Source organism: Charadrius vociferus, unplaced genomic scaffold (assembly GCF_000708025.1).
Source record: "Charadrius vociferus isolate BGI_N301 unplaced genomic scaffold, ASM70802v2 scaffold513, whole genome shotgun sequence".
Taxonomy (NCBI): domain Eukaryota; kingdom Metazoa; phylum Chordata; class Aves; order Charadriiformes; family Charadriidae; genus Charadrius; species Charadrius vociferus.
In genome coordinates this window covers 403,676-427,592 of record NW_009647423.1, presented here as the reverse complement: position 1 = coordinate 427,592, position 23,917 = coordinate 403,676, and the positions used below count along the sequence as shown (strand labels likewise).

Genomic DNA, 23,917 nt, shown 5'->3' with positions numbered 1-23,917 from the left:
GCTATTTTTTTCCAAAAACTGCTTAAACCTTCAAGTTGTCGCTCTTTCAGCTTTCACAATAGCGCACGTACTACAGAGCTTCAGCACCACTTGCCTTACAGTTAACTTTGTAACAAGTTTACACCTTTGATCCTTTATCAAACTGAAAAGCATGTTGGGAAACACGCTACTGGAATTGGTTCATAGCAAAGATCTGAAAATGTTTTCCAACTGGTTGTACGCAGCTACAATAGCTCCCCATTTAAAGAGATGTGAATCACTAAGTTTCCAACATTGCAAGCTGACAGCACTTTGAAGGGATACAGTGCACTACAGAAGCATGAGTATCAAATCAGATTTTAAACAACAGTTTGGAGCTATTGACAATCTTTTTTAATATGCAAGCACAAAAAGCTGCTTGCTGTTTTGTCCCAGTTGTTGGTTTTGGCCTTTTTTTTTTTTTGTTTTGCTTAGCTGCAAGTAGTAGTGAGATGGCACCTAAAAGACATGTAGAAAGCAAAAGTCTAGCTGGATAGTGTCTAGCCTAAAAATCTACCTTATTCAGTAAGAGTTGCTCGGAATCTAATCCTGCCAAAGAAAAAGACTTAGGAGGCTAAGGAGGAGCCAGGAACTTGGAAACCAGGACTAGAGAGGAACCCGGAAAAACTATTTGAGACAAGCTATCATTTAGAATGCAAACTCCGCTTTTTTCAGCAACCCAAGCTACAGATAAGTTGCATCCGATACCTCATATTACATATCTGCAAATCAAACCCAGCCCGATATAAACCTAGACAACCAGAAAATGATGTAATCAACGTGAACCAGTCTAGTTTTACAACAAATAGATCTGATTTTGTACCAAAAGTTACAAGTCTGGATAACCAATAGCTATTTGCAGTTACTTTGCCATACGTTTCAGCAGTCATACAACTTCTTGATGATCATTACACACTGTGAATGTTTACATTAAACAGCTCAAGAAGCTGCAAGTCCCATCAGTGCTAGCAGGACTTCATAGCATAACCAGGCTTCCAGTAAGATACTCCAAGATTTTGTGCTGAAAGGAGAAGAAAAAAGACACTAGCCAAAGTTTCTCAATGGTAAATAATGAGAACAAAGTCCTACCGAGTGATATGGGTCACATAACTGTTTTATCTACTGGTCAAATTTAAACAAAGCGGCATTTATGAACAGGAAATGCAGGATTTAGATGCAGAAAGAGGGTACTAGATCTTACAAACAAGCAAGCACAGACAAGCTTTAGCTAAACATACACAAGAGTTCTCACCACTTCCCTCTATACATTCAAAGAGCCGATCAGTCCTCTTTTTGCCCTTTTAGATTTGGAGCCCATCCTAGCACAGCTATGCTATTACAATGGAAAACTGCACCCAGCTATAAGGTTTCTATTTTAGTTTGGTTATGAGAATCTGTGAGGGTGCTGAGATTTGCATATATTAAGACTAGAGGAAAACCATTTAATGAGATTCAGAGAGCTAAACCTGTTAATCTCATTTTTCATAAGTTTAAAGGATGACTTGATTTTTCAGGTTTACTAAATACCTTCAAGTGAAGAAAATCGTAATGCTACAAGGCCATGTGCATAGTGAAAAGGTACAGCATTAGCTGACAACTAAAATCTGAAGCCGTGTTAATTCCAAACAGAGATAATGTCCTTTTTCTACAGGGAAGCAATAAACCATTGGATCAACCTGCAGAGGGACGCATTCTCTGTATTTCTGTTGAAACTAGATACCTTTTGCAATGCTATGTACAGTTTAGGTTAATTACAACCACTGGCCAGATGTGTTTGGACACAAGCCATGTAATTGCAATTTCTTGCCTTTAAATTACTGACTTAAATTCAAACTTCTGCAAGAGGTGTTGTCTGAGTCTCCCTTGAGTACATTATTTTTAAGTAACTAAAGGCAAACAATTCTTAAAGACATAGCTATTGATAAACTTCGAAGGCAATACCCATGAACATGAATGCAAGATTCTAGAAAGCAGGCAATCAACGGACAGCATAACCTATCATTTTCATTCTCATCAAAATAATTTCCATTAACTACCTACTACATTTTCCAGTATCAGTTTGGTACAGGCTTAAACTTACATTAGTTCAGACTTCTCCTTGAAACTACATTGCACCACTTGACCTTCTATGTTAACCTCATTTTTGTCATGTCCTTTCTACTTGCCTCATACTGTCTTTAGATGACCACTTCAGAAGGTTGTCTGTCCTGTGGGAGAAGGATTCATTCTTTTCCCCATCCTGAGATCATGTTACATGGAAAAGAATTTGGAGGATAGGGAGAAAAAAAAATATTTTAAAATATAGATCTTGATCTCTTAATATCCTTACACAGAGTACCTCATATTCTGTCTGCAGACGGAAGTATTTGTAGTCAGCTAACGCTCAAAGATGCATTTGACAAAGTAGGGCAACTTTCAGTGCTGGAATGCCTTGCTTATTCTCTGAAGAACAAAACCAGTTATGACTGTCATTGAGAGTCAAACTTAAAGGACCCAATGCCAAATTCTTTAAAATGAGTTGGATATGAATTAGTGATTTTTCTCATTAACAATGCTCTGAAAACAATGGCTTCCTTCCCATTCTTTACCATTTTCTGCCTCCTTCAAACACATAATTTATGATACATTTGACTGTAATCCAGTCAGGTTTCTCTCACAGTTCAGATAAGATTTTTCCAGTCCAATGTCATTCATCCAACCCAGCTGCGGGACACATCTTAAGCAGTGAAAAAGACCATCTTTGTTAACTGATCTTTTCTAATTCTATAGGACAAGTTGTATTAGAAGATGGGCAGGAAACATCTGTATGTTGTTTCACCAGCTGTAGTTACAGGTTGCTGTTTAAGTTTTCTGCATAGCTGTTCTTGAGCATGTTACACAGTGAATTCATCAGCTGTCTGTACCAGGATAAAAAGATGATTTGATTACACCAGCAGAAGCAGCTCCCAACATTTCATTGAAAATATTTCCAATACATATTGTAATTAATGTTTCTCAGTGATGAAACGATTTGGTGGCATTGCTACTTAGAGAGGCCAAATATGATGCCTTCTTTTGGCAAGAGAACAGCCTTTATTAAAAATTCATTATCCATTTTGTAGACAAAGTGTCAGTAGGTTTCTTACTCCAAGGGGTTCTTACACTGGGTTCATTACTTTCTTTTAAGAATGGGTACATACCCCTCAAACCTGTGTAAGCAGCTTCAACTGTTATTCTAAAGTACTGATAATATCAGAGCATCTCACTTTCCTGTTGGGCTTAAATCCAACAGGCAATAAAAACAGGATGCTGATCCAAGAAGAGAACATGCAATTGCCGTACTGCTAAACTCCGTTTAACATTTCAGAGTATTTAGTAAATGTAGCCTCTTCCCTCCCCAACTACAATCTCTTGGAGGGAGAAAAGGGGTAGCTCAGAGCAGTTCATATCTGTCCACAGTGGTGGGGTGCAGAAAAAGGTGTAGGAATTGATGTTTCTACAACTGCACATCCACAAACAATGTACTGTAGAAAAAGATTTATGGCACTCTTAGCTACTCATATTATTTACAGCTGCCAAACAGGGCTTTCTGCAGTGAAACGCGCACCATCGTGCTTATTTATATTGAGTTCTCAGTATTAGAGGACTTCAAAAGTGTTAGGTATATGTAGAGATTCAGGGTAAAGTACTAGTAAGGTCATTCAGTAAAGTAATAGGAAAATGGATAAATTCCTCACCAAAATCCTCATTTAAGCTTTTTGTGAAGCGTTTTATAACTCTGCAAATTAATTAATTTAAAACAATCATTTGGAAGTGGTAATCTAGGGTTGTAAAGTAACACAAAATTACTAATATTGAAGGTTCTGAGCAACTTGCTTCTGCTTTCACATCGCATGCCTCCTGGATTTCTCTGAAGGAGAAATAAGGAATATGCTCCTGTTTTGGCATTCATATATGGAGTTCCTTTCCAGCTTGAGTACTGTCTATATCTAGTCTTTACTCAGACTAAAATAAAGCCAGAGATTTTACACTTGTTGACTTCCAGCTGACAGAGTCCTATAAGAAGGCACAGATCTAATTAGCACAGCAATTCCTGCTCAGTTCAAAGCCTTAGAAATCAAAATAACTTTTTTCTTTTCTACTTTACAGGCAGTTAAGAGTCAGTGCAGGTCTATGCAAAAAGCCCAGCAGACAGACTGTACCCAGCATTTAGCAAGCCTCGGGTAAGGCTCCTTTCCTCAATTAAGGAAATGAGAGAATCCAAGGGACATTCATAGCATGTTATGGATTTAAAGTGAGTGATAGTTAAAAACAGCCTTCATGGTTTTCTGATCTAGAACGAGGTAGATGGAGTTTATCAAATCTCATCGTTACGGTTGGGAAAAGTCTTATGTACAGGCTTGCAGCTGAGTCATTGCTCACTTACATTAAATCTCATTAACCTGTTTAGCCAAACCTATACCAAGTTTTCAGTGCATTAGTCCATCTGCAAGAGTCTTAATCACATAATTGAACTCCTTTGCTTGACCTTATGCTCAACTGAACTGTGGACTCAACAGCTCAGCTGGCATTAGTCCTTGAAAAGGATCAAATGAAATCTTTGCTCAATCATATCGAACACTGAAAACTAACGCTTGTTTTGTCTATAACAAATATATTAAGTTTGTTGCTCCAAAAGAATCACAGAATCACAGAATGGTTAGGGTTGGAAGGGACCTCTGGAGATCATCTAGTCCAACCACCCCGCCAGAGCAGGGTCACCTACAGCAGGTTGCACAGGACAGCGTCCAGGCGGGTTTTGAATGTCTCCAGAGTGGGAGACTCCACCACCTCTCTGGGCAGCCTGTTCCAGTGCTCCACTACCCTCAAAGTAAAGAAGTTCCTCCTCACGTTAAGATGGAACTTCCTATGTTCAAGTTTATGCCCATTCCCCCTCGTCCTATCACTGGGCGCCACTGAAAAAAGACTGCTTCCATCCCCCTGGCATCCTCCCTTTAAGTATTTGTAAGTATTAATAAGATCCCCCCTCAATCTTCTTTTCTCTAGACTAAAGAGACCCAAGTCCCTCAGCCTTTCTTCATACGAGAGATGTTCCAATCCCCTGATTACTAAAGTTTTAAGACTACTTAAAAAGCTTTAAAAAAGCCTATGTTAACCAGAACTCAAGCCTTTTGTGCAATATTTTTAAATTTAACTAACACAAGGTACTTTATTGAGTTATAAGACGCAGTCTGCTCTATCACTTTTTGGCTTCTGTTCTGTTTCATGTAGTTATGCTCTTATGGCCTTTACAGTATAAAGCAGACAACTCCTGCATACCAGGAGTCAACAGAGACAAGCTTTGCTGCATGAAAGCAGACAATACAATGCTAAAACCCCACAAATGTGATATTTAACCATAAATACATAAGAGTGTGGTTTTTATAAGACTGTTTTAGCTGCCTTATGTTTCCCTAGAAAATGTAATTGTCATTTCATCAAGTCAAACACTGGTTTGAAACACATACAGAAAACGCTGTCCATTAAACCGGAAGTTTTAACAATACTGAAGTTTTTGATAGTATTAGTTGCTATGACAAGATCAGATAAGGTCTCTCCCACCATCTCAGAAAGAAAAACCTGTACTTAGTTACAGTAAGTGGAGATCATACCTACAACAACTGAGTATTGAATAAAACTGAGCAGATTGCTATAAGCTTGATTGTCAGCACAGCCATTAAAAGGTCGCAGTTTATTTTACATTTAAGGAAAAACACCTGTTAAAATTAAATCAGTTTAAATAAAACAAAATAAAGTGCTGAGAACACCAATCAATATTCACACTTAGTTCCAGTTCAGTGGTTTACATAAGATAAAAGACTAGTAGCAGAGAAGTCAATAAAACCTACAAGTGCTTGGCCAACCTTTATCTTAACTTGAAGTTAGTTGTACCTATTTGGGCTCTGTGTCTAGTATCCTTAAAAACAAGGGAAATTGTATTAAAAAAAATCTAGTCCCTACCCTTGAAATAAGTTTCACTTGTCAACATATTCTGTCTGATCGCAGAGCATAAGACTAGCATTTACAATAGTTATTTTAATTAGTAAGTATTAAAAATGGCAGGTATTCCAATGCAAGCATTACATTTCCGCTTTCTAAAACTGACTGGATGAAACAGCGAATAAAGTGTTTTTAATAAAACAAGGGGTTTTTTGGTTGGTTGTTTTTTTGGGTTTTTTTTTGTTTTTTGGGTGGGTTTTTTAGGTTTTTTTTTTTTTTGAAGTTGAGCATTACAAAAGAAACTTTTCTTTTATTTAGAAAAACACTTTAGTGGCCCAACCATATCTGTAGTTAACAGAACTCCACTATAGCCTTTTGATCACATTAAGGTACACATTTAAGAACTATCCATCCATCTTCTACTTACAGTAGGCTAGCATAGGACAGCCTATCAACACCTTCTCCACCTCTTTCCTATTAAGAAACAAGAACGTGACTCAAAGATACCCAGTGCAACAACACATCAATGATGGCAAACCAAAGCCATCATTTACACAGGCCAAATCTTGTGTTCAGCACATCAGAAAACCAGTTTTAAGCATCAGCTATGTAGTTTCCATCAAAGCAAAGTAGGAAAAAAAATCATGTAAAGTATTTGAAGTACTCAAAAAAGTATCAAGAATAGGTGGAATTTAGAAAGTTTTTTCAGTCCAACCCCAGTTCCTGTGATTAAGCAACAAAGCCTGAGGAAACCAGACTACTTGAATTTCTCCCAGAAAAGTCAAGACTAATGAGCTTATTGACGCCAGTCGATACAAAGATCCATACAACCTGCTCAAAGTGATCTCATTTTGAAAGATGACAGATTTTGCTCTTCTAAACTCTGCCACAAAAGAGTTTCTATTTTTAATCACAAAAATATGGCAGCTTAAATATGAGTCGAACAATTACATTTGACAAAATACCAAAACACTTAAAACTGCATTAAGTCTAAAAATAGCCATCAAAAATAAAAGGTGGGTGAATGATGTATTTGAAGTACAGAGGAGACAGAAGAAAAATCCACCCCCCCTTGGGAAATGATATAAATCACCAGGAGTAAGACTAACACCTACACACTAAATTTGAAGATGAGTTTAAATACACAGGAACCACCTTGCAAAAGAGACCCCGACTTGATAGAGGGGAACAAAGAACTAATGCTGCAGTTACCTCCACTAGTACAAAAATTGTTTAAAATTAAATATTATCTTTTCCAATAACACAAGTAGGAAGAAAACCTGAGGTAGTTGCTAACATCTTCTAGAAGCATAGTCAGAATTCAGTAGTTACAGAATACTGATTATAAGATGAGAATGCAGGACAGCTATTATCTTTTCTATCCGTTAACAAACACTGTTAAGCCTTTTTGGAAGTATATAAATGCATATATAATTCAACTCCTCTTTATACAGAGGAGCTGAAAATTTGCCAGAGTGAGAGCAATTGAAAGCTTCAGCCTGAAAAAAATCTGGGCCATTCTGAAGGCCATAAATCCTTTGCTGAGATCAATTTTTTTAAACAGGAGACTAAAGCACTCAAAGTTGATGGTGACCTTAAACAGCAGTACCACAATTGCAATGGCTACACCAATTCAAACCGTGCAAAAATTCTTTATATGCAGAGGAAAAGGGAGGGAAAAGACAACATTATAAAGAAATCAAGCATGATTTCAGTTAGCTTGTTGTTTTGTTTTTAAAAACAAACCCAGGTTAAAACTCATTCCCAGCTTTAGCCAAGTTTCACAGAGGAATAAAGACTATTACTATTCTTTCTCAAAAAGAAAAATCAACATTAATGCCTGCATAGATGGAAAGTCTAGGAAAGCTCCACAATTATTCATCTGCTTGCTAGTCACTCCTCACAGCTCCAGAAGATCCACACTGCATCTTCTGCTCAAATAACTTATCAAAAAGGGATGGTTAATAACACAGATGAGCAAGAGTTATACCGGATCTTACAGGGAATGACAAATTAAGAGTGAAAGGATTACAGGAAAATAGCCTAAGATGTCAAGTTCCACTGGTACTGTTGCAGAATTGAAGAACCCTTCTCTGTAAAGTTGCATTGGGAAGTTCAGATCTTAGTTTTGCTGAGTTCATTCCGAGATTTAATAGAATACTTCTTTGAATCTTTGTATGATAAACATCTGAAGTGTCACTTCAGTGTATAAACTATTCACCAGCTAGGGTTTATATTTAAGGTCTTCTACATACATGTTAAAGCAAATGGGAGATTTTCAAGTTAACTGGAAGGCATTGTTACATGTTGTTTCTACTAAAAATAGCTATTTCTTCAAATGAATTAAATAAGCTGTAACAAGCTGTTTTCTGGACATAGCTATGCATCAAAGCTTCATATTAGACCAAAGCAAATCAAAGCCATGAAAAGACTGAGCTGCTTATTACAGCTGGGCAGCCATATGTACAAAGCAAATCAAAGCCATGAAAAGACTAAGCTGCTTACATATGGCTGCCCAGCTGTAATGACATAGTAAATACAAGAATACAAGAACTTAATTTCTCTTACCTTCAGGTGCATCTGCATCACAGTCTTTAGATACAAATGTTGTCACATTCATTGGCTGGCCATCAATTGTCTTATTACTCTGCATTATAAATATGGAAAATTAGTACACTAGTCTCCCAGCAATGTTCTTCCATACACAACGACAGCCCCCAAAACAAACACATCTCCCAATAAATTAATTTTATAAAAAAGGCTTTGACAAATCTCTTACAATATTCAAAACAATTAAAATTGTTTTTGCACAGTATATGCAGAGTATGCTATAAGTGGTACAACATGAACATTCCTAAATATGCTATCATTTAGAAAAAATAATAGCTTGTCTTTTTTGAAGACTAGTGAAAAATAAAGACTTCGTCTCTGAAATTAAACCTTTTAACTATGTATAAAATGAATTTGGAATTCAACTTTGGTGATGAAGACACCATGGAAGTGTTAGGCTTGCATAATGATACCAAATACAATTTACTTCTGGTCTGAAAGCCAGACGATAGTATTCGATGTACTCAGATAGCCAGAGTGCAGGAAGACAAATTACGCTGAAGTGGACTATTTAAAACCCAAATATTCCTGTTTAAAAATCTCCAATCCTTGGAAAATGGACCCTTTCAGAGACTACATGAACTCTTTATGTACCACACTGACTTTTAAATAATCAGTGAATAATTTTAGCAGAGTCCAATACAAATCCTTTGTACTACATTGATTTCTTCATACACTCACTTCAAAGGTTTTCATCTCTACTGTACTTTCACCTTTATGATTTCCCTAAACAGGAAGTCTAAAGAAATCAGTGCGGGTCAACACCTTTTCTGCTTCAGGCTGAAGAGAACATGTCCCTTAAAAATCTACCAGAAATCAGTACAAGCTAGGACATAAACCTAAGTGTTTCTCTAACAATTTAATTGAGAAAGTTTATCAATATTAAGTAAATTCAGCTTTCACTCTGAACATTGAAGAAAAACAACCAAGCGTCTATCCTGAAAACAGCAATTTGTATGAACAGTTAACTGCTTCACAAAAACACATGGAAGCGTGAAGACCACTGCTGCCTTAGAAGAAACTGATCCAAAAGTAGTACGATAAGGCAGAGGAATCAGGAACTAAAGTGAAAACAAAAGTAAGAGGACAAAGTGTAGACAGAAACAATAGGATAAGATCAGAAGACATGAGATTTCAATTATTCAGTGTACATTTAGCAGTGGTCCAGCTCCAGGAGGTATTTCAGCTTGCTGTCACCATTACAGCTTACACTGCTTAGTCACAGAGTGCTTCTTTCAAAATAACATATACACATTGTACAATTATGCAGGGACATACAAAAAGCACAGAACAAATGGAATCTTGCTATTTCACATTTTTTTCTTCCTTATCTTTATTCATTTTGATTTTAAATGAGTAGGAATTTAAAATACAACATGCAATAGCTAGACTTGCAGGTTTCCTTTGATACTATCTATGCATTTCCAGGTCTGGCATCACTTTTTCTCCATGAACACTCCTGTAATTTAAGATTTCTGACGTATCTGGATTCAACTGTCTTCCACAAGCTCAAGGCACTGATGCTCTCAAATCATAAAACCAGCCTCTCCTTCTCTAGCAATCCTCTCTTCTCTCCTACACAATGTAAAGCCTTGTAAAGGTCCACTAAAAGTTTTTTACCTTTTCACAAAACAGACGTAAAAAAGTGAAAAACATGAAAAACATGTATTCCAAAAAGAGATATAAAATAGAGCATTTCACGGTATTAATCCTTCCAATAAAAATTAGAAGCACATTTGCCATGCTAAGAGGAATGGCAATCTCATCAACTCTATCAGTTGAACACCTTTTTCATTTTTAATGTAGCTAGAATTTCTAACATTCACATTTAAGATTCTTTAATATAAGTAGTACTACACAAAGCAAACTACACAAGTATTAGGCAAAGCAAAGTAGTCTTACACAAAGCTAACAGAACAGAAATAAATTGGAAGTTATTACTTATGCTAGAGGATTAACTAAAACCTAACAATATCTATGGTAAGACTCAGCAAGAGTAGAGTATCATTTCATCCAGTGAAAGAAATTACAGTAAAGAAAAAAAACAAATCACACCTTTGCCAGGACAGAATTGGTTTCTACATACTAGAACCCTTCCAAGAAGGTCCCTGAAAAGGACAAAAATCTGCTCTCCTCAGTCCAGGGTTGTTAACCTGTTATTTGTCCTGTTCTCTCTTCTTAGGATCCTGAACTTTCACCATCTCATGCTCTCTGCAGCCAAGACTGTCCTTGATCACTTCTTCCCTGTTTTCAGCACCAGGTCCAAGACAACATCTCTCTGTTTCAGCTCCTCAATTGCCTGTGTCAGGAAGTGCTCATCAGTGCGCTCCAGAAGTCTCCTGGATTGCTTGTGCTCAACCGTGTTGCTTTTCCAGCAGACACCTGGCTGGCTCAAGCCTCCTATGAAGACCAGGGACTGAACAGAAGTTACTTACAGGTATCTTAAGGGATCATCTACTACCTCCTCCTGATCAGGCAGCCTGTAGCAGACAATATCCCCATGTTGACCTGCCCTCTAATAATCCTAACGCAAAAGCACTTTGCTGGCTTATTCACCCCAAGGCAAAACTTCACATGTTCCCACTGCTGCCTCACATAAAAGCCAACTCTCCCTATTAACCCTCCCAGCCTGCCACTCTTACAGAGCCTACACCTAGCCATGGCAGCACTCCAATCGCGTGAGCTATTTCACATCTCTGATCCCAGTGAGACTGTAGACCTGCAACTGCATGCAAACTTCTAACTCCTCCTCTGTTTCCCCTGCTGTACATATTCACATTCAGGCATTTCAGAGGCACCCGAATTGTGCCGATTTCCCAGAAAAGGTATGAGAGCTTTGCCCTTAATGCTGTCATCTCAGCACTTTTGTATGAGCATACATCCACTGGAGATAGAGCCCCTTTTGCCCCGCAGGGCACAGAAAATGACTGGACATGGAAGAGATGCGTAAGTGACAGCAGAGATGAATCTACAGAATAATTTCTCAAAAAAATTACTTAGCATTATGCAGTAGAGCACTCAAGTCTCAGCAGAGATGAATCTACAGAATAATTTTTCAAAAAAAATTACTTATCATTATGCAGTAGAGCACTCAAGTCTCAGACTTTTTTAGTATGAGTATTGTTAAAGTAAACCTCTACTGTTCCAGTTATCACATCCAGTCCAAAGCTGAAAGCAGGATGCCTCAAGGACAAGCAGGAAACAAAACCAAGTACAGTAACTCAGTGTATGTGCTTCAAGTGTCAAAGATGTGTCAGCTCTTAAGAAAATAGCAAGCTGTCATATAAAGAGTTAGGTTACAGCCTGTTACACTTATATAATTTATTTCTGCTTATGTTCAGGATCAGGAACTTAAAAAGATCTGTCCACGCACTTGGCCATCTAAGGGATACTTCCAGATTCCTTCTGCTGAAGACCACAAAGACACTCACTGTTCTGCAGCTTTGCTCCACTCCTCCGAATTATCTATGTGAAGGCTGAGGACGGAAAGTGACTGCTTCTGCTCCAGCCCTCAACCAGGGAAAAGTATCAGCGTCACCTATGGCAAAGCCCGGCCTTAATTCCTGTATGAGCCAGTCAAGTCTTACAGGTCCACTAGGTAGAAACATCAGCAAGAAGCAGTCTTTCTTTCAGAAAAATGGATAAAAAAAACCTTGGCCTTGTTGAACAGAAATAGCAATTACCCTTCAAGTATGAGCAAAGGTATGGTTTTGCTACAAAGCTGAGAAGGCCTGGATGTGAATAGAACTCTTTGCCTTTGTGGAAGGCTATAAAGAGACTCATAGCTGTTTAGCAGATGCTACAAATGCTGTCTAAGAGATGATGCCAAGTGTTCCTTAGAGCTATGCAAGTTGACCAAAGCCCTACATATGGCCTCAGTTGCTAAGGGCAATATATCCAAAAGAAACTTTCAAAAGCTTTCCTACAGACTTCATAGCTGAAGACACTTTCAGTTAACTGGGGACACATGCTTTGAACACCCCAATGGTCAAAGAGTTAAACTAAAGCAAGTAGCCCAGATGTAGCTAACTTTAATTGCCTCACAAGAGCTCTATTTTTCTACACATGTTCAATTACCAGGAAAAGCTGACAGCCCTTCAAAGTTAAAAGGTCTTGACAAGAGTAACAGTCTCCAAAGGAAACAGTGCAAGATTTAAACAGAATTTTAACCTCTCTAATACATCACTGTAGATTTTGGTTACAAATTAGTTTGACAGGTTACTAGATTGGGAATTACTGTAGAGCAAAGGAAAGGGGCTAGCACTTGTTTTACACCGCTGTCTTTTTGTGAGCCACCAGATTCTTACATGTATGTTTATCAGTCTACTCATTCACTAAGCTGACTTGGAATATTGCTCATTTATTGCTTGGTTCTGTACAGTGTTGGTTACCAGTGGTGTTACTTTAAATGATGAAATTGACTGTGGTGTGTGTCAGCAATGAAAGTCTAGACTCTAAGCAAACTGGTGCATATAGCTTCTATCACCAGGGAGCTTGCCATATGCACAAAATGTATTCACTTGCCCAGATCCTCCGTATGTTCCTGACCACTCCTCACTTCCATAATAACCAATTCGTGACTCTTAAGAACCTCTCCATTGCTAACATCCACGGAAAAATCTGTCACTCCTCTTCATTCCTAGTCACCATCTCTCCTCATTTCAAAACACAAATATTTAACATAAATTTATCAGGGTAGTCAGACACAGAAAGCACGTCTGGCACATTCTGAAAGATTCTTTGAGAAGATATTGTCTGAAAACACTGTATTTACTTGGTATGCCAGAAGAGTCCAGATGTAGTTTATCAGCATATACTTTATGCTTGATGTTATTTTAAAAATAAACCAATTTCTACCCAAGTTACTTTACGCACTTTAAATGCAGCTCTTCGAAATGGGACATAAGGAGCTAAAGACCCAGGATGGCTGTCTTTACCATAAGATTTTTTTAATCCATTAAATGAAGAGTTGTAGCTCTGTTCAACCATTCCAGCTAATCCTTGTTACAGTGTTGACCAAGATTTTATTTCAGTATCTGTTTGAATGACATAAGAGCCTCCCTACTGCTGTGCTCCATTCTCTTGACCCTTTTCATTACAAATTATATATCTATGTTCAGATACTATTTGTCATAACAAACAGTTGACATTAGCTGTTTAAGTCCCAGTCCTTCTGTCCTCCTCACTATACACACATTTTATTTTATTGAAACATTGCCCTTTTTTTCATAAAGCAAAACAAAACTGCTAGCTACAGTCTTATTTGCTTTTCTCCAAGCTTTATCATGAAGGATTCTTTTCTCAGGTCACTGAAAGGCTTAAAGACTAGCGTGATAGGAACCTTAATGAAATTGTCCTTCCCACCCTTACACCCACAATGCTTCTGCACTGTAATTAGAGACATACAATCAGTCTACAGTACTAAAAAACACAAACTGTCTTTTGCAGGGACTTGCGCTGAGAAATCATTCAGCTAGTTATATGATGTTCTAGGCCACATACACAGTAAGTATTCATGCCAGGAGTTCTGTGTAAACTTACCATAGAAACAAACCACTTTCATAAACTGATTTTCAGCTTAGTTTCTTGCTGTTACTACCCTAATTCTGAAAAGTTGAGACTAAGCATGTTTATTTAGTATTGGTTATATCTAGCATAAAATTAATAAAAAAGCATTAAACTTCCTAAATACCAAATATTCAAGTCCCATACACTGATTATATTATTGTGCTTGGATTGATAGCAGGATGACCAACCTCCTATTACCAGACACAATTTAAATATAAAGACAGCAGAAAAGTAGCATTTATTGAATGCTTCACCTCCTGCAGTGACAATTCTACCACATCCACTCAGCACATTTAAGTAGATCAGGTCCCTCTTCTCTAGCATGTTTTAACACTACTTCAACTTCAATTTCTCCTTGTAATTCTTTTGCTCAAAGTATTCTGCATCTACTCTGTTTAAACTGAAAGAATTGATAGTGATAAGTTACACATCATACTAAATATTTTCAGCTGAAGGTTGGTGGGCAACTGGTTTTGTGGGGTTTTTTGGGGTTTTTTTTTTTTTTTTTTTTAAAAAAAGCACTGTGTTCTCCCAGAGGAGCAGCCTTCTGGAAAACTAGTTGAAGTATTCCAAATGCTCAAAGCAGCACCCAGTTACTTCAGTCTCATTTAAATCCCTTCTCCCAACCACTCTGGCTCAATTGTTTTGGCTTTGTGAAACTTCAACTTAAACCCCAAACAGCACACCAAGAGATCTGGACTTCTTTGTGCCTGAATATGAGTAACCAGTTCATGACACAGTTGTCTGCATTTGCAAGATCCGATCTAACAAAGCCTACCCCTGTAGGATACCAGATATTGGTAAACAGCTATCCAGAAACCACTTCAAGATGTTCATGATGTGTAACTTTGAACTACCCCACAAATATGCAGGCCTCCATTCAAACGAAGATGAAATACAAGAATGAAAGCCTTCAGGTACAGAAGGTGAAAGACTTTAAAAAACCCAAACCTTGAAGTACACAAAAGCACAATAACAAAAGTAGAGACTAATGTTAACCACTTAATTCTGTGGAAGATTTTATAGAACAAAAACTGCAACAAGTTTCATGGATTTTGAGAGTCCAAAGTGGCTGAAATATGATTAATCAGCACCTATTCAGCTTTGTTCTGATTATTATCCTCTACTGTACCAAGTTATCTCTGTAATTTCTCACAAATGTGCACATAAAAACTATCAACTGTGGAACAACATTGCTTTCAGTCTATAGAGAGCCTTGCCACTAAACATAATCCTCACTGCAGTCACTCAGTGACCTAAGCATACCAGTACAAGATCTAGTGAAAGCTAGCAGCTGTCTTATAAAATATTGCTTTACTACTTTTGATAAATTTGTCTTTATAAAAACTTTGTCTTTTATAAAGACAAATGAAGACAAAGTTTTACATTGTTTGAAGACAATCTAGGAATTAAGTTGTTTTATATATAGTACAACCAGTTTCTGGCTTGTGTACCAGCAAAAACTTCGTAGTTTAAAAAACTGCCTACAAAAGTCTTCAAAACTAAGAATGGGCCTGGCTTTAAAAGTCACTGTAAACAGTATATTTTTCATACAGAAGGTAAGGTTATTTAAAAAAAAAAGTATTATATCCCACCTGTACCAGGTATTTTTGGCTTCCATACATTACATACTGAGGGGCAAGACTGTAGATCATGTAACTTGTATGAAGAACTATCAACAGAAGTATCATACAGAGAAACAGGAGTGCTTGAGGTCGAGTTTTTCCTCGCCTGATTTTATAAAGCTAAAAAACAGAAAACAAATATTAGCATAGTTGTTTTTTTTTTTTCCTGAAGACATTTTAGATTCTCTTTAATTCAAGTAACAGCTTTAATTCTACTGACAGAAGTGAGAGGCTGCTAAAATTATGCTCTGGCAACTTAATTCCAATGAGTCCAAGCAGGTTTTGAGGTGTATTTACCTGAATTTCAAAGCACAGCTATTGAACCAAATTAATTGTTGTTTGTATTAGTGACCCAGACATAAACAAGCAGTTAGTAGCAAGATATAAATGACATTGGCTATCACTGATAAACTGTGCCTTCAGTCAAGGTGAGGTGTCTGTCACTACACCTCTAATGAGGTCAAGAAACAGAAGGGAGTTATGAGAGAGTATTCCCAGGCCCTGAGAAAACTTGCGGACCATGTGGTGGCATCTTTTTCACTTTACTCTGCAGGGAACAATATAATCGCTCACCATCACCCTACAGATACCACTACTCTGTAATCCTCAAAGGCTCAGCGGGAGAACCATATTAGGGTAAAGACACCAGCAGCTGAGGGGTAAACAAAGGAAGACCGAAACCAATCTCACGACTCACTGCAAGGACTCAGGGTCACTACTGACAATTTCGTGGTGTCACCATATGAAAGGGTGGCAGTATTAAAAGGAAAGTAGGCACAGACGCAGTGAAATATTTAACCAAGCATCACAGGTATGAATGGCATACTGTTGGATACAAAGCTGCTTCTTCTAATACTGTAATATATTATTTGCATCATTTAGATATGCCATACCATCACTGTACATTTTTATCTCTCATTAAGCTAAAAAAAACTTGGTTGCCACATAAAAACTAAGTCAGGCACTACTACTGACTGCGTGCAATTTCAGATTTTGACCGTAAAATTCACTAATACTTCCAGTATATCAGAATCATATGGCTTTAACTTAGAAAAGTCAGAAGCCACAAGCGCCACTGATTAAACACTTGAAAAAGTCAGCTGACTGTACTACTAAAACATCAGTTTTGTTCTGATAACTTAGCAAAACAGAACACCTTTCAAACGCGGTGAAAATTCTATAATAGGCTTCTAACACTCAGACATACAGACAATGCTATTTGCCACATCCAGTATTTATGAAGCAGTACAAAAATAATGAGTATATTAAATATATTCAGTATCACATATTTATTAAACATCTCACTGAGTATTACAAACTAAACTCTTGAGTCATATTTACCCTTATCCAGAAGAACCATATACCCATGTTTCGAATCCCTGCCATTGAAGTGAAGATAAAGTACATAACAATTGTTGTAATAAGAATATAATCAAGTGGAAAAACCTAAAACAAGAACACAACCAGTTAAAAAGACAAGACAACATTTAAATTAGAAAACAAGCTCTTCCCCCACTTAAAGCTCAATAAGCAGTTTCTACTCAGAGCAGCTGAGGTATTACCAGCACTTCCATTTAAAGGTTTTACATAGCTGGCTTCATATACTGCTAATATAGCTTGCTGCTAATAAAGCCTATACAATTAGCTCGGGAAAGCAACTGAGCATTTTGCTTAATTTAAAGCTTGCCTTAATTTTGAAGTGTTGCACATTTTTAGGCCAACAAATACTCAATTCCGTTCTGAAAGCACATTTAAGAGCAGGTCCAGAGTGGCAATAGTCATTTTAGGACTGTATAGGCATTCTATTTGTGAATATTTCTGAACATATTTGCATATAAAGCTTATTTTTATATTTACATTAATAACAGCTTGAGATAATACTGCTGCTAGACTCTATTTTTCTCAGTAAACTGCAAGTTTAGGTGTTCAATAGTTTATGAAACCATGGTGATACAATGCATTGTGCCAACCCACTACACCAAGAATATGGAAAGAACTCCACTAGGGGAGAATAAAGCACTATCTTACATTAAGGATTTCTTTTTCTTAGCTTACCCATGACTGATTGCCAAATTCATATGTGGCCTTGTTGCCTTCCAGCCTAATGAAGTTAACATATGCCTGTTCTCATGTAGGGTTTGTTTCAAAGACTAATGCATTATTATAGCATACATAATTGCACAGAGTGTAATATCTCTAAAGGTGCAATAAGCATTAAAAAGTGAAAAAACGCATTTACTTCACTTAAGGGGGATAAACTGTCAAGTACAAAACCAACTAGAATGTCGGTAGGGCATGGGAGAAGGTGGCTTTTATTCTGTGCATAACTACAAGTGATGTCATTCTTCATTGTCACTATGTTCTCATCAGAGGAAAGTTGGTTTCAAGCACCACCTTCCTCCAGGAACTAGCTTCTATCCACCCAAGATTTTCATATCAGTATCTACTAACTAAAAGATTGTTAACAGTGAAGTTGCCTTGCTTTCACAGAACACACCTAGACAATTTTGTTTTAATGAATTACTTGGGGACAAACATAGTTTGCCTTTTGACAGCTTACCAGAAAAGAGAGGAACATCCTTACATGTGTATAACAGCAATCTTTTTTACTTACTGTTTGAAGAACAGGTAACAGCATATTCAATGGATTTGTCAGATTAGTTCCTAAAATTATAAATCCTGAGTCGAAGCCAGCTGAATGCAGAGCTTTGTCCAAACTGCAGTAATTAAGAAAAATTGATTAAGTAGCATGGTTCTCCCAGAGCTTTGTCTTCAGTTTAACTTAAAAAGGCAGCTCAAAAAAGCTGAAATAAGCCCAGAGACTGACAGCTTTTTCGTATCTATATGGACACATGCTTTGTTTTATCCCAGTCATTGCACTCGTCTTATGAAAAGGTATATTGATATCTGCATGTCTTTGGAATTCTAGGTTTTCCCTAGTTTGAGTCACAGAGCTTATTTGCCCAGCCTGAAAAATTAAAAATGCCTACATTTGAAACCTCAGGTTAGTGTCAATCTTCATTGAAATCCACCAGATTTGCAGCTGGTTATATTGCTTTCAATGCCATGAAAAAACTACAATGTAATGCACATCATAATGGATTATACATGTCATTTGCAGCAAGAATTTAGGAAGAAGTTTTTTACTTTGAGGGTTGTAAGGTACTGGAAGAGGTTGCCCAGAGAGGTTGTTGAGGCCCCATCCCTGGAGGTGTTCAAGGCCAGGCTGGACGAGGCCTTGGGTAACCTGGTCTAGTGGGAGGTGTCCCTGCCCATGGCAGGGGGGTTGGAACTCGATGATCTTCAAGGTCCTTTCCAACCTAAACCATTCTATGATTTTAAGAATTTAAGCACCTGTTACCCAGCCCAAGTAGCACCTACATGCATTAAGATTCATTCAAGCAATCAGAGTATTTCTGCAATCGGAATTAAACTTCCTTAATGTAAATGCTTAATTTGTCTGCTGAATCAGAACTGTTTTCAGCAGCATACAGTCAAACTGAACCATGTCCTTTTTTTGAATCTGTTTTAGCAGTTTTTGCTTGGTGTCAGTATATACTATTACAATGAGAAATGCAGCTCTAGTTATGGAAATGTAGCGTCAAAAAGAAGTGGTGTGACTCTTGAAGCAAGCCACCTGATTTCAACATTGGAGCAGAAACTATGGAGTTTAAGTGGTTAAGAAAAATATTGAAAGGTACTTACTTTGACAAGAATAGAGAGACAGTGAAGAGCAGTGCCACAATGATGAAGAATACTCCCCACACAATCTAGAAGTAAGATTTATTACAATTTAACTGAAGGTGCTTGCAATTGATAGAAGCAAAGATGTGTCTAAGTTTCAATAAAGCACTAAATCTTAGATCACCTAGAGCTCAAACACATTTGAAACAGTAACTTTTTGGTAAATACTTGAGAAGTGCTAACAATATGTTTACTCTGTTCAACAGGGTTTATGTCAAGCATTTAAGTTGATCATCTAAGATAACCACCTCTTTGCCTGGTGGATACACTAAGCTCAGAATCAAGCATTAAAGTACATCACATGCTACATTGCAATACAGAAGCCTACCTCTAAGTCAAAAGTGTCATTAGAAACATAGATAAAATGTTATATTAAACGAACACAGCATTTAGCAGAATGCACAATCAGTACTTGCTATATTAAATGGAAAACCTTAACTATATACACACACTTGACTTTAATTAAGGGAAATAAGAGTTTGTTTCCATTTGCCTGTGTGCTCACCTTCCAACAGGAGGCAACCTGGGCACAGCTTACAAGGAACATCTCACCTTTCCTGAGTGACAGCTTCCCTCTGTAGTGCTACTCAGAAACACTCAATGACCAAATCACTTGGAGGGAGTGATGTATAGAACTTAAGTAACCAAGCCCAAATACCAGGTCTACTTTTTTCTTGCTTCTGCCTGCAAGTCCTCTCAGTTATTCATCAGTATCAAGTATTTCCAAGTGGTTTTCAAGGTTCAAGTTATAGAAAACACCAACTTTACAAAGTATTTTGACTCAAATGTTTAAGTCACCTAGAAATTTAACTGAAGTAATGTGAAGACTTGAGAACGGACAAAAAAAAAAAGATGCTTATGAATACTAAGGTAGTAGGAAAAATACTTGAGTTTCAAGAAAATCTAGGTAAGTGCTACTTAAAAAACATTATTCAAAAACACTATCTATCCACAAGTGATTACAATGAAATGAGATTTCTATGACCATATCACAACTACCAGATAAAGGCGTCTCTTCTGGAGATGGTTCTAGAATAGCTTCCTGTAGCTGCTCTAGGCAAGTCATTTGCCCCACAATCTTCCTTTGGAGTGCATACACTACTTAAGAATATGAAACCAAAAAAGTGTAGCAGCTGTGGTTATTTAGCCAGCACTATACTTAAATCAGATGCTGCTATAGTCTTTAAAATCAGCCATAGCAGGCTTTTCTGTAAGCTTTTGCACACTAAGATAAAACCGCCTGATGTACAAAATGAGAACAGAAATTCTTGGCTAAGCCAAGGTGGTGTATGAAATACTAAACTAAGTTTACCAGGAGTATATGAAGACATCAGCAGTTAAGCTGGGTTTGTGCATTCAGATTTTTCAGGTTTTAGGGGCTAGATTAAAATAAGCAAACAGCTTAACAAGCTAGAAAATTTAGTCCCTGAATATAGTCAAAGTATGAAAAGTTTATTTTAAACAGCAATAATTAAGGCAACTTAGCAATAAGTTTACAGAACTAAAAGTAATATTCTGATACCTGTACATTCTGTTTTCCTGATTTCCTTCTCATTTTTATCTTCAGGGATTTCTTTCAGTTCTTTGATGAGTGGTCTGAATCAAGCTGACTCAGAAATAAGCTTGTTTCTTAAGATCTTAATTAAAACACAGGGAGGTGTTTTTATTGTGCCCACCTAATACGGCACTCGAGCCAGAACTTCATTCTTTAAGCTGTCCTCAAGAAGAACACTTCCTATTGCTTTTCCTAGGCTATAAACTAATTCAGTATATCATTATCCACTTCTTTGGTAGGTTTTCTCCCTTACAAACTTTTCCTTGGGGGATTGGTGCACAAAAGTGAGCCTAGATAGCAAACCCATTCAATTACAGCTCCAACAGGTTCACTTTATTTCCCTAGAAGCCCTAGTCACAGAATGTGCTCAGATAAGCACGCTGAACTTTCCAAAACATAATATTTTCAGATGGCTAGCCCTGAGACAACTTAGACTTATTTCCAAATTCTATATGCAAGAACACAATGTGTAGTCTTCCACATGAATGAGGGAATTTTCGTAGTTACTCTTAAATTATTTTATTAACCTTAAAACTTGGCACACAGCCATCTTGAAAAGGTTAAGAACTTTATTACAGCTGCTCATTAAAGATATTAAGAGTTATAATGCTATTATTGTTCATTAAATTGTGAAGATAAGCTTCCATCTGCAAACTCAAACACAGTATTAGAACATAGCTTATAAAGCAACTCAAATTATGTAGGCCTTGTTAGGTATAGATTTAGAGACCGATATCAAGGTAGGTATTAACTTCTGTATTTCCACATATTTAAGTGTACTAAGATTTTTATCTCTCCACAGCAAACTCCCACTAGATATTAGCCATACAAGAAATAGATATTTAAAAACAATTAAGACCAAGAGCCTGAAGCTTGCATTACTTCATTACCTTCTGCCAACTAAGGCCAGTAGAAAGGTATCCGATCTCCTCTGAAATATGTGTCTTCTGAAGTGATGCATAACACAGACTTAGATAAGTGGTTGAAAAAACACTCCTTTTCCCAATTCAACCTCAACTCCAGTCTCATTAAATATGAGATTGAAAATGCTAATATTGAAGACCTTTGTTCTACCTTAGTTCATCCTGTATCTCCACAGTGCTATTGAGACTATTGAACCATAAATGATTTGCAATTAATATCAACCTATATTTACACAGTTTCAGAGACTCAGTTGACTCAGGCCTTTCACAGAAATGATCCTTGTGTTCTTACCTGGATTTTCCTTGTACCTCAACTGATTACGGACCAACAGACACCTCATTTCTAGTCTATTAACCAGCACTTGGCCAATGATTAGGAGAATACCAACACTGACCAGTAGTTGAGCTCACAACTTACAAAGTCCAGCTGAGCCTTATCAAGTGGTATCAACCTAACTTAAATTAAAAGCATGCCTCCAGTGGGGTATCATTTGGTATCTGGGTAAGGGAACAAATAAGTACTTCCTTTCCTTTCCCCCTGCATCAAGTCTAAGATAGGCTAGAAAAAACATTGCAGCTGGAGCTATACACTCACTGTTGCCTTTTACTTGTCACCTATAGCAAAGGGCAAATGTGTCATCCACAATCTTATTGGGACACTTCTGTACTGCTGTTTACGAGCTTTAAACCAATTATAATATCTTCAAAGATTCTAGATACACTCAGCCATGAAAATTTACAAAATAGTTTTGTTTTGTGTCACAACATAAATGAGGAGGAATCCAAGCGCCTGAGAACATGAGTACCAGTTCAGCCTCAGAGCAGAGAACAGCGCTTAATCAAAACCTCTTGTTCTCATAGCAGGACTATTTATCAACTGATGCTGAAAAGCTTTTAGTACTAGAACAGGTGAAAACAAAAAGCTGGGGTTTCAGCCAAACAACACACAGAGGAATTTAGTAAGGTCATTGCCAAAAAAAAGCAATCCTTGATCTATATTAAGCAAAGCCTAACTTCCCAAGACAACCTTATTTCCTACTCCCTAGTTCTTTTGAAAGCAGGACCTCAGTGCAACCATACCTCAAGCTATGTTACTTCCTCCTCTACAATCAGTTTGAACTGTTCCATTGCCAGGCGACTTCCTCATATCCCTCAGCTACAAAACATAGATCCCATATCCACCTGTACTCAATCATTTGATACAGAACAGGCTTCAGAGCTGCTGCCTTCCACTTAGATCACTTTGATCACCTCTAAGTGTCCGCTTGAGTCTTCTGATCTACAGTGTGTTGTACAAGCTAGTACGCATACAAGTAACTGCCAAAAACCAGTGAACCATGTTTTTATGCAAGACTGCAGATAGTACAAAAACAGTAAGTCAAAGTAATACCTACCAATACAACTTAAACTGCCTGAAATGAGTTCCTTTAGCATCTTAATAGAAAGCCTCCGCACAGGCAAGTAAGGAAGCAGTTAAAGCAGAAGACAGTAAAAACTGGTTTACTTATAGCTTTGTTTTACATTTGAACATATGGGATTAGAAGACATGGCTAAGCAAAAAACAAAACAAAAGTGTCAATATAGGCATTTCTCAGTAGTAAAAATGGAAGCATGCCACTTCTAGGCCATAGTGGAAAGTTGAAATGCATTTCAGTTTAACAAGTCAGGACAAATAATTTAGAAATATTCAACTGATTAGCGTATTTTTCTACTGCTACTGTACATAATCAAGTCACAAGTTGGTAAGTCTTTTCTGAAATTATTTGTGTTCTGCTTACATCATTTTCTCTGGTACCTTTTTTCAACTTCCTAAGCCTTCCCCTGACCCCTGCATCATCATTTGAGTTATTCAGATAGCTCTTTGCCTCCTATCCCTGCTCGCGGTCAAGTTATTTCTTCTATGGATAATTCCAAAG

General features: G+C 37.3%; 1 protein-coding gene across 1 annotated transcript in view; it reads right to left on the bottom strand.

Annotated features, from left to right (window-relative positions):
- LMBRD1 (LMBR1 domain containing 1) overlaps positions 1-23,917 on the bottom strand; it is an 89,533-nt gene that overhangs the window by 6,966 nt on the left and 58,650 nt on the right. The window contains exons 10-14 of the mRNA XM_009880525.1: positions 19,485-19,549; positions 18,394-18,496; positions 17,121-17,225; positions 15,750-15,899; positions 8,545-8,623 (exon numbers count right to left, since the gene is read on the bottom strand). Of these exons, the coding sequence (XP_009878827.1) occupies positions 8,545-8,623; positions 15,750-15,899; positions 17,121-17,225; positions 18,394-18,496; positions 19,485-19,549 (502 nt within the window). The remainder of the gene's footprint in view (positions 1-8,544; positions 8,624-15,749; positions 15,900-17,120; positions 17,226-18,393; positions 18,497-19,484; positions 19,550-23,917) is intronic.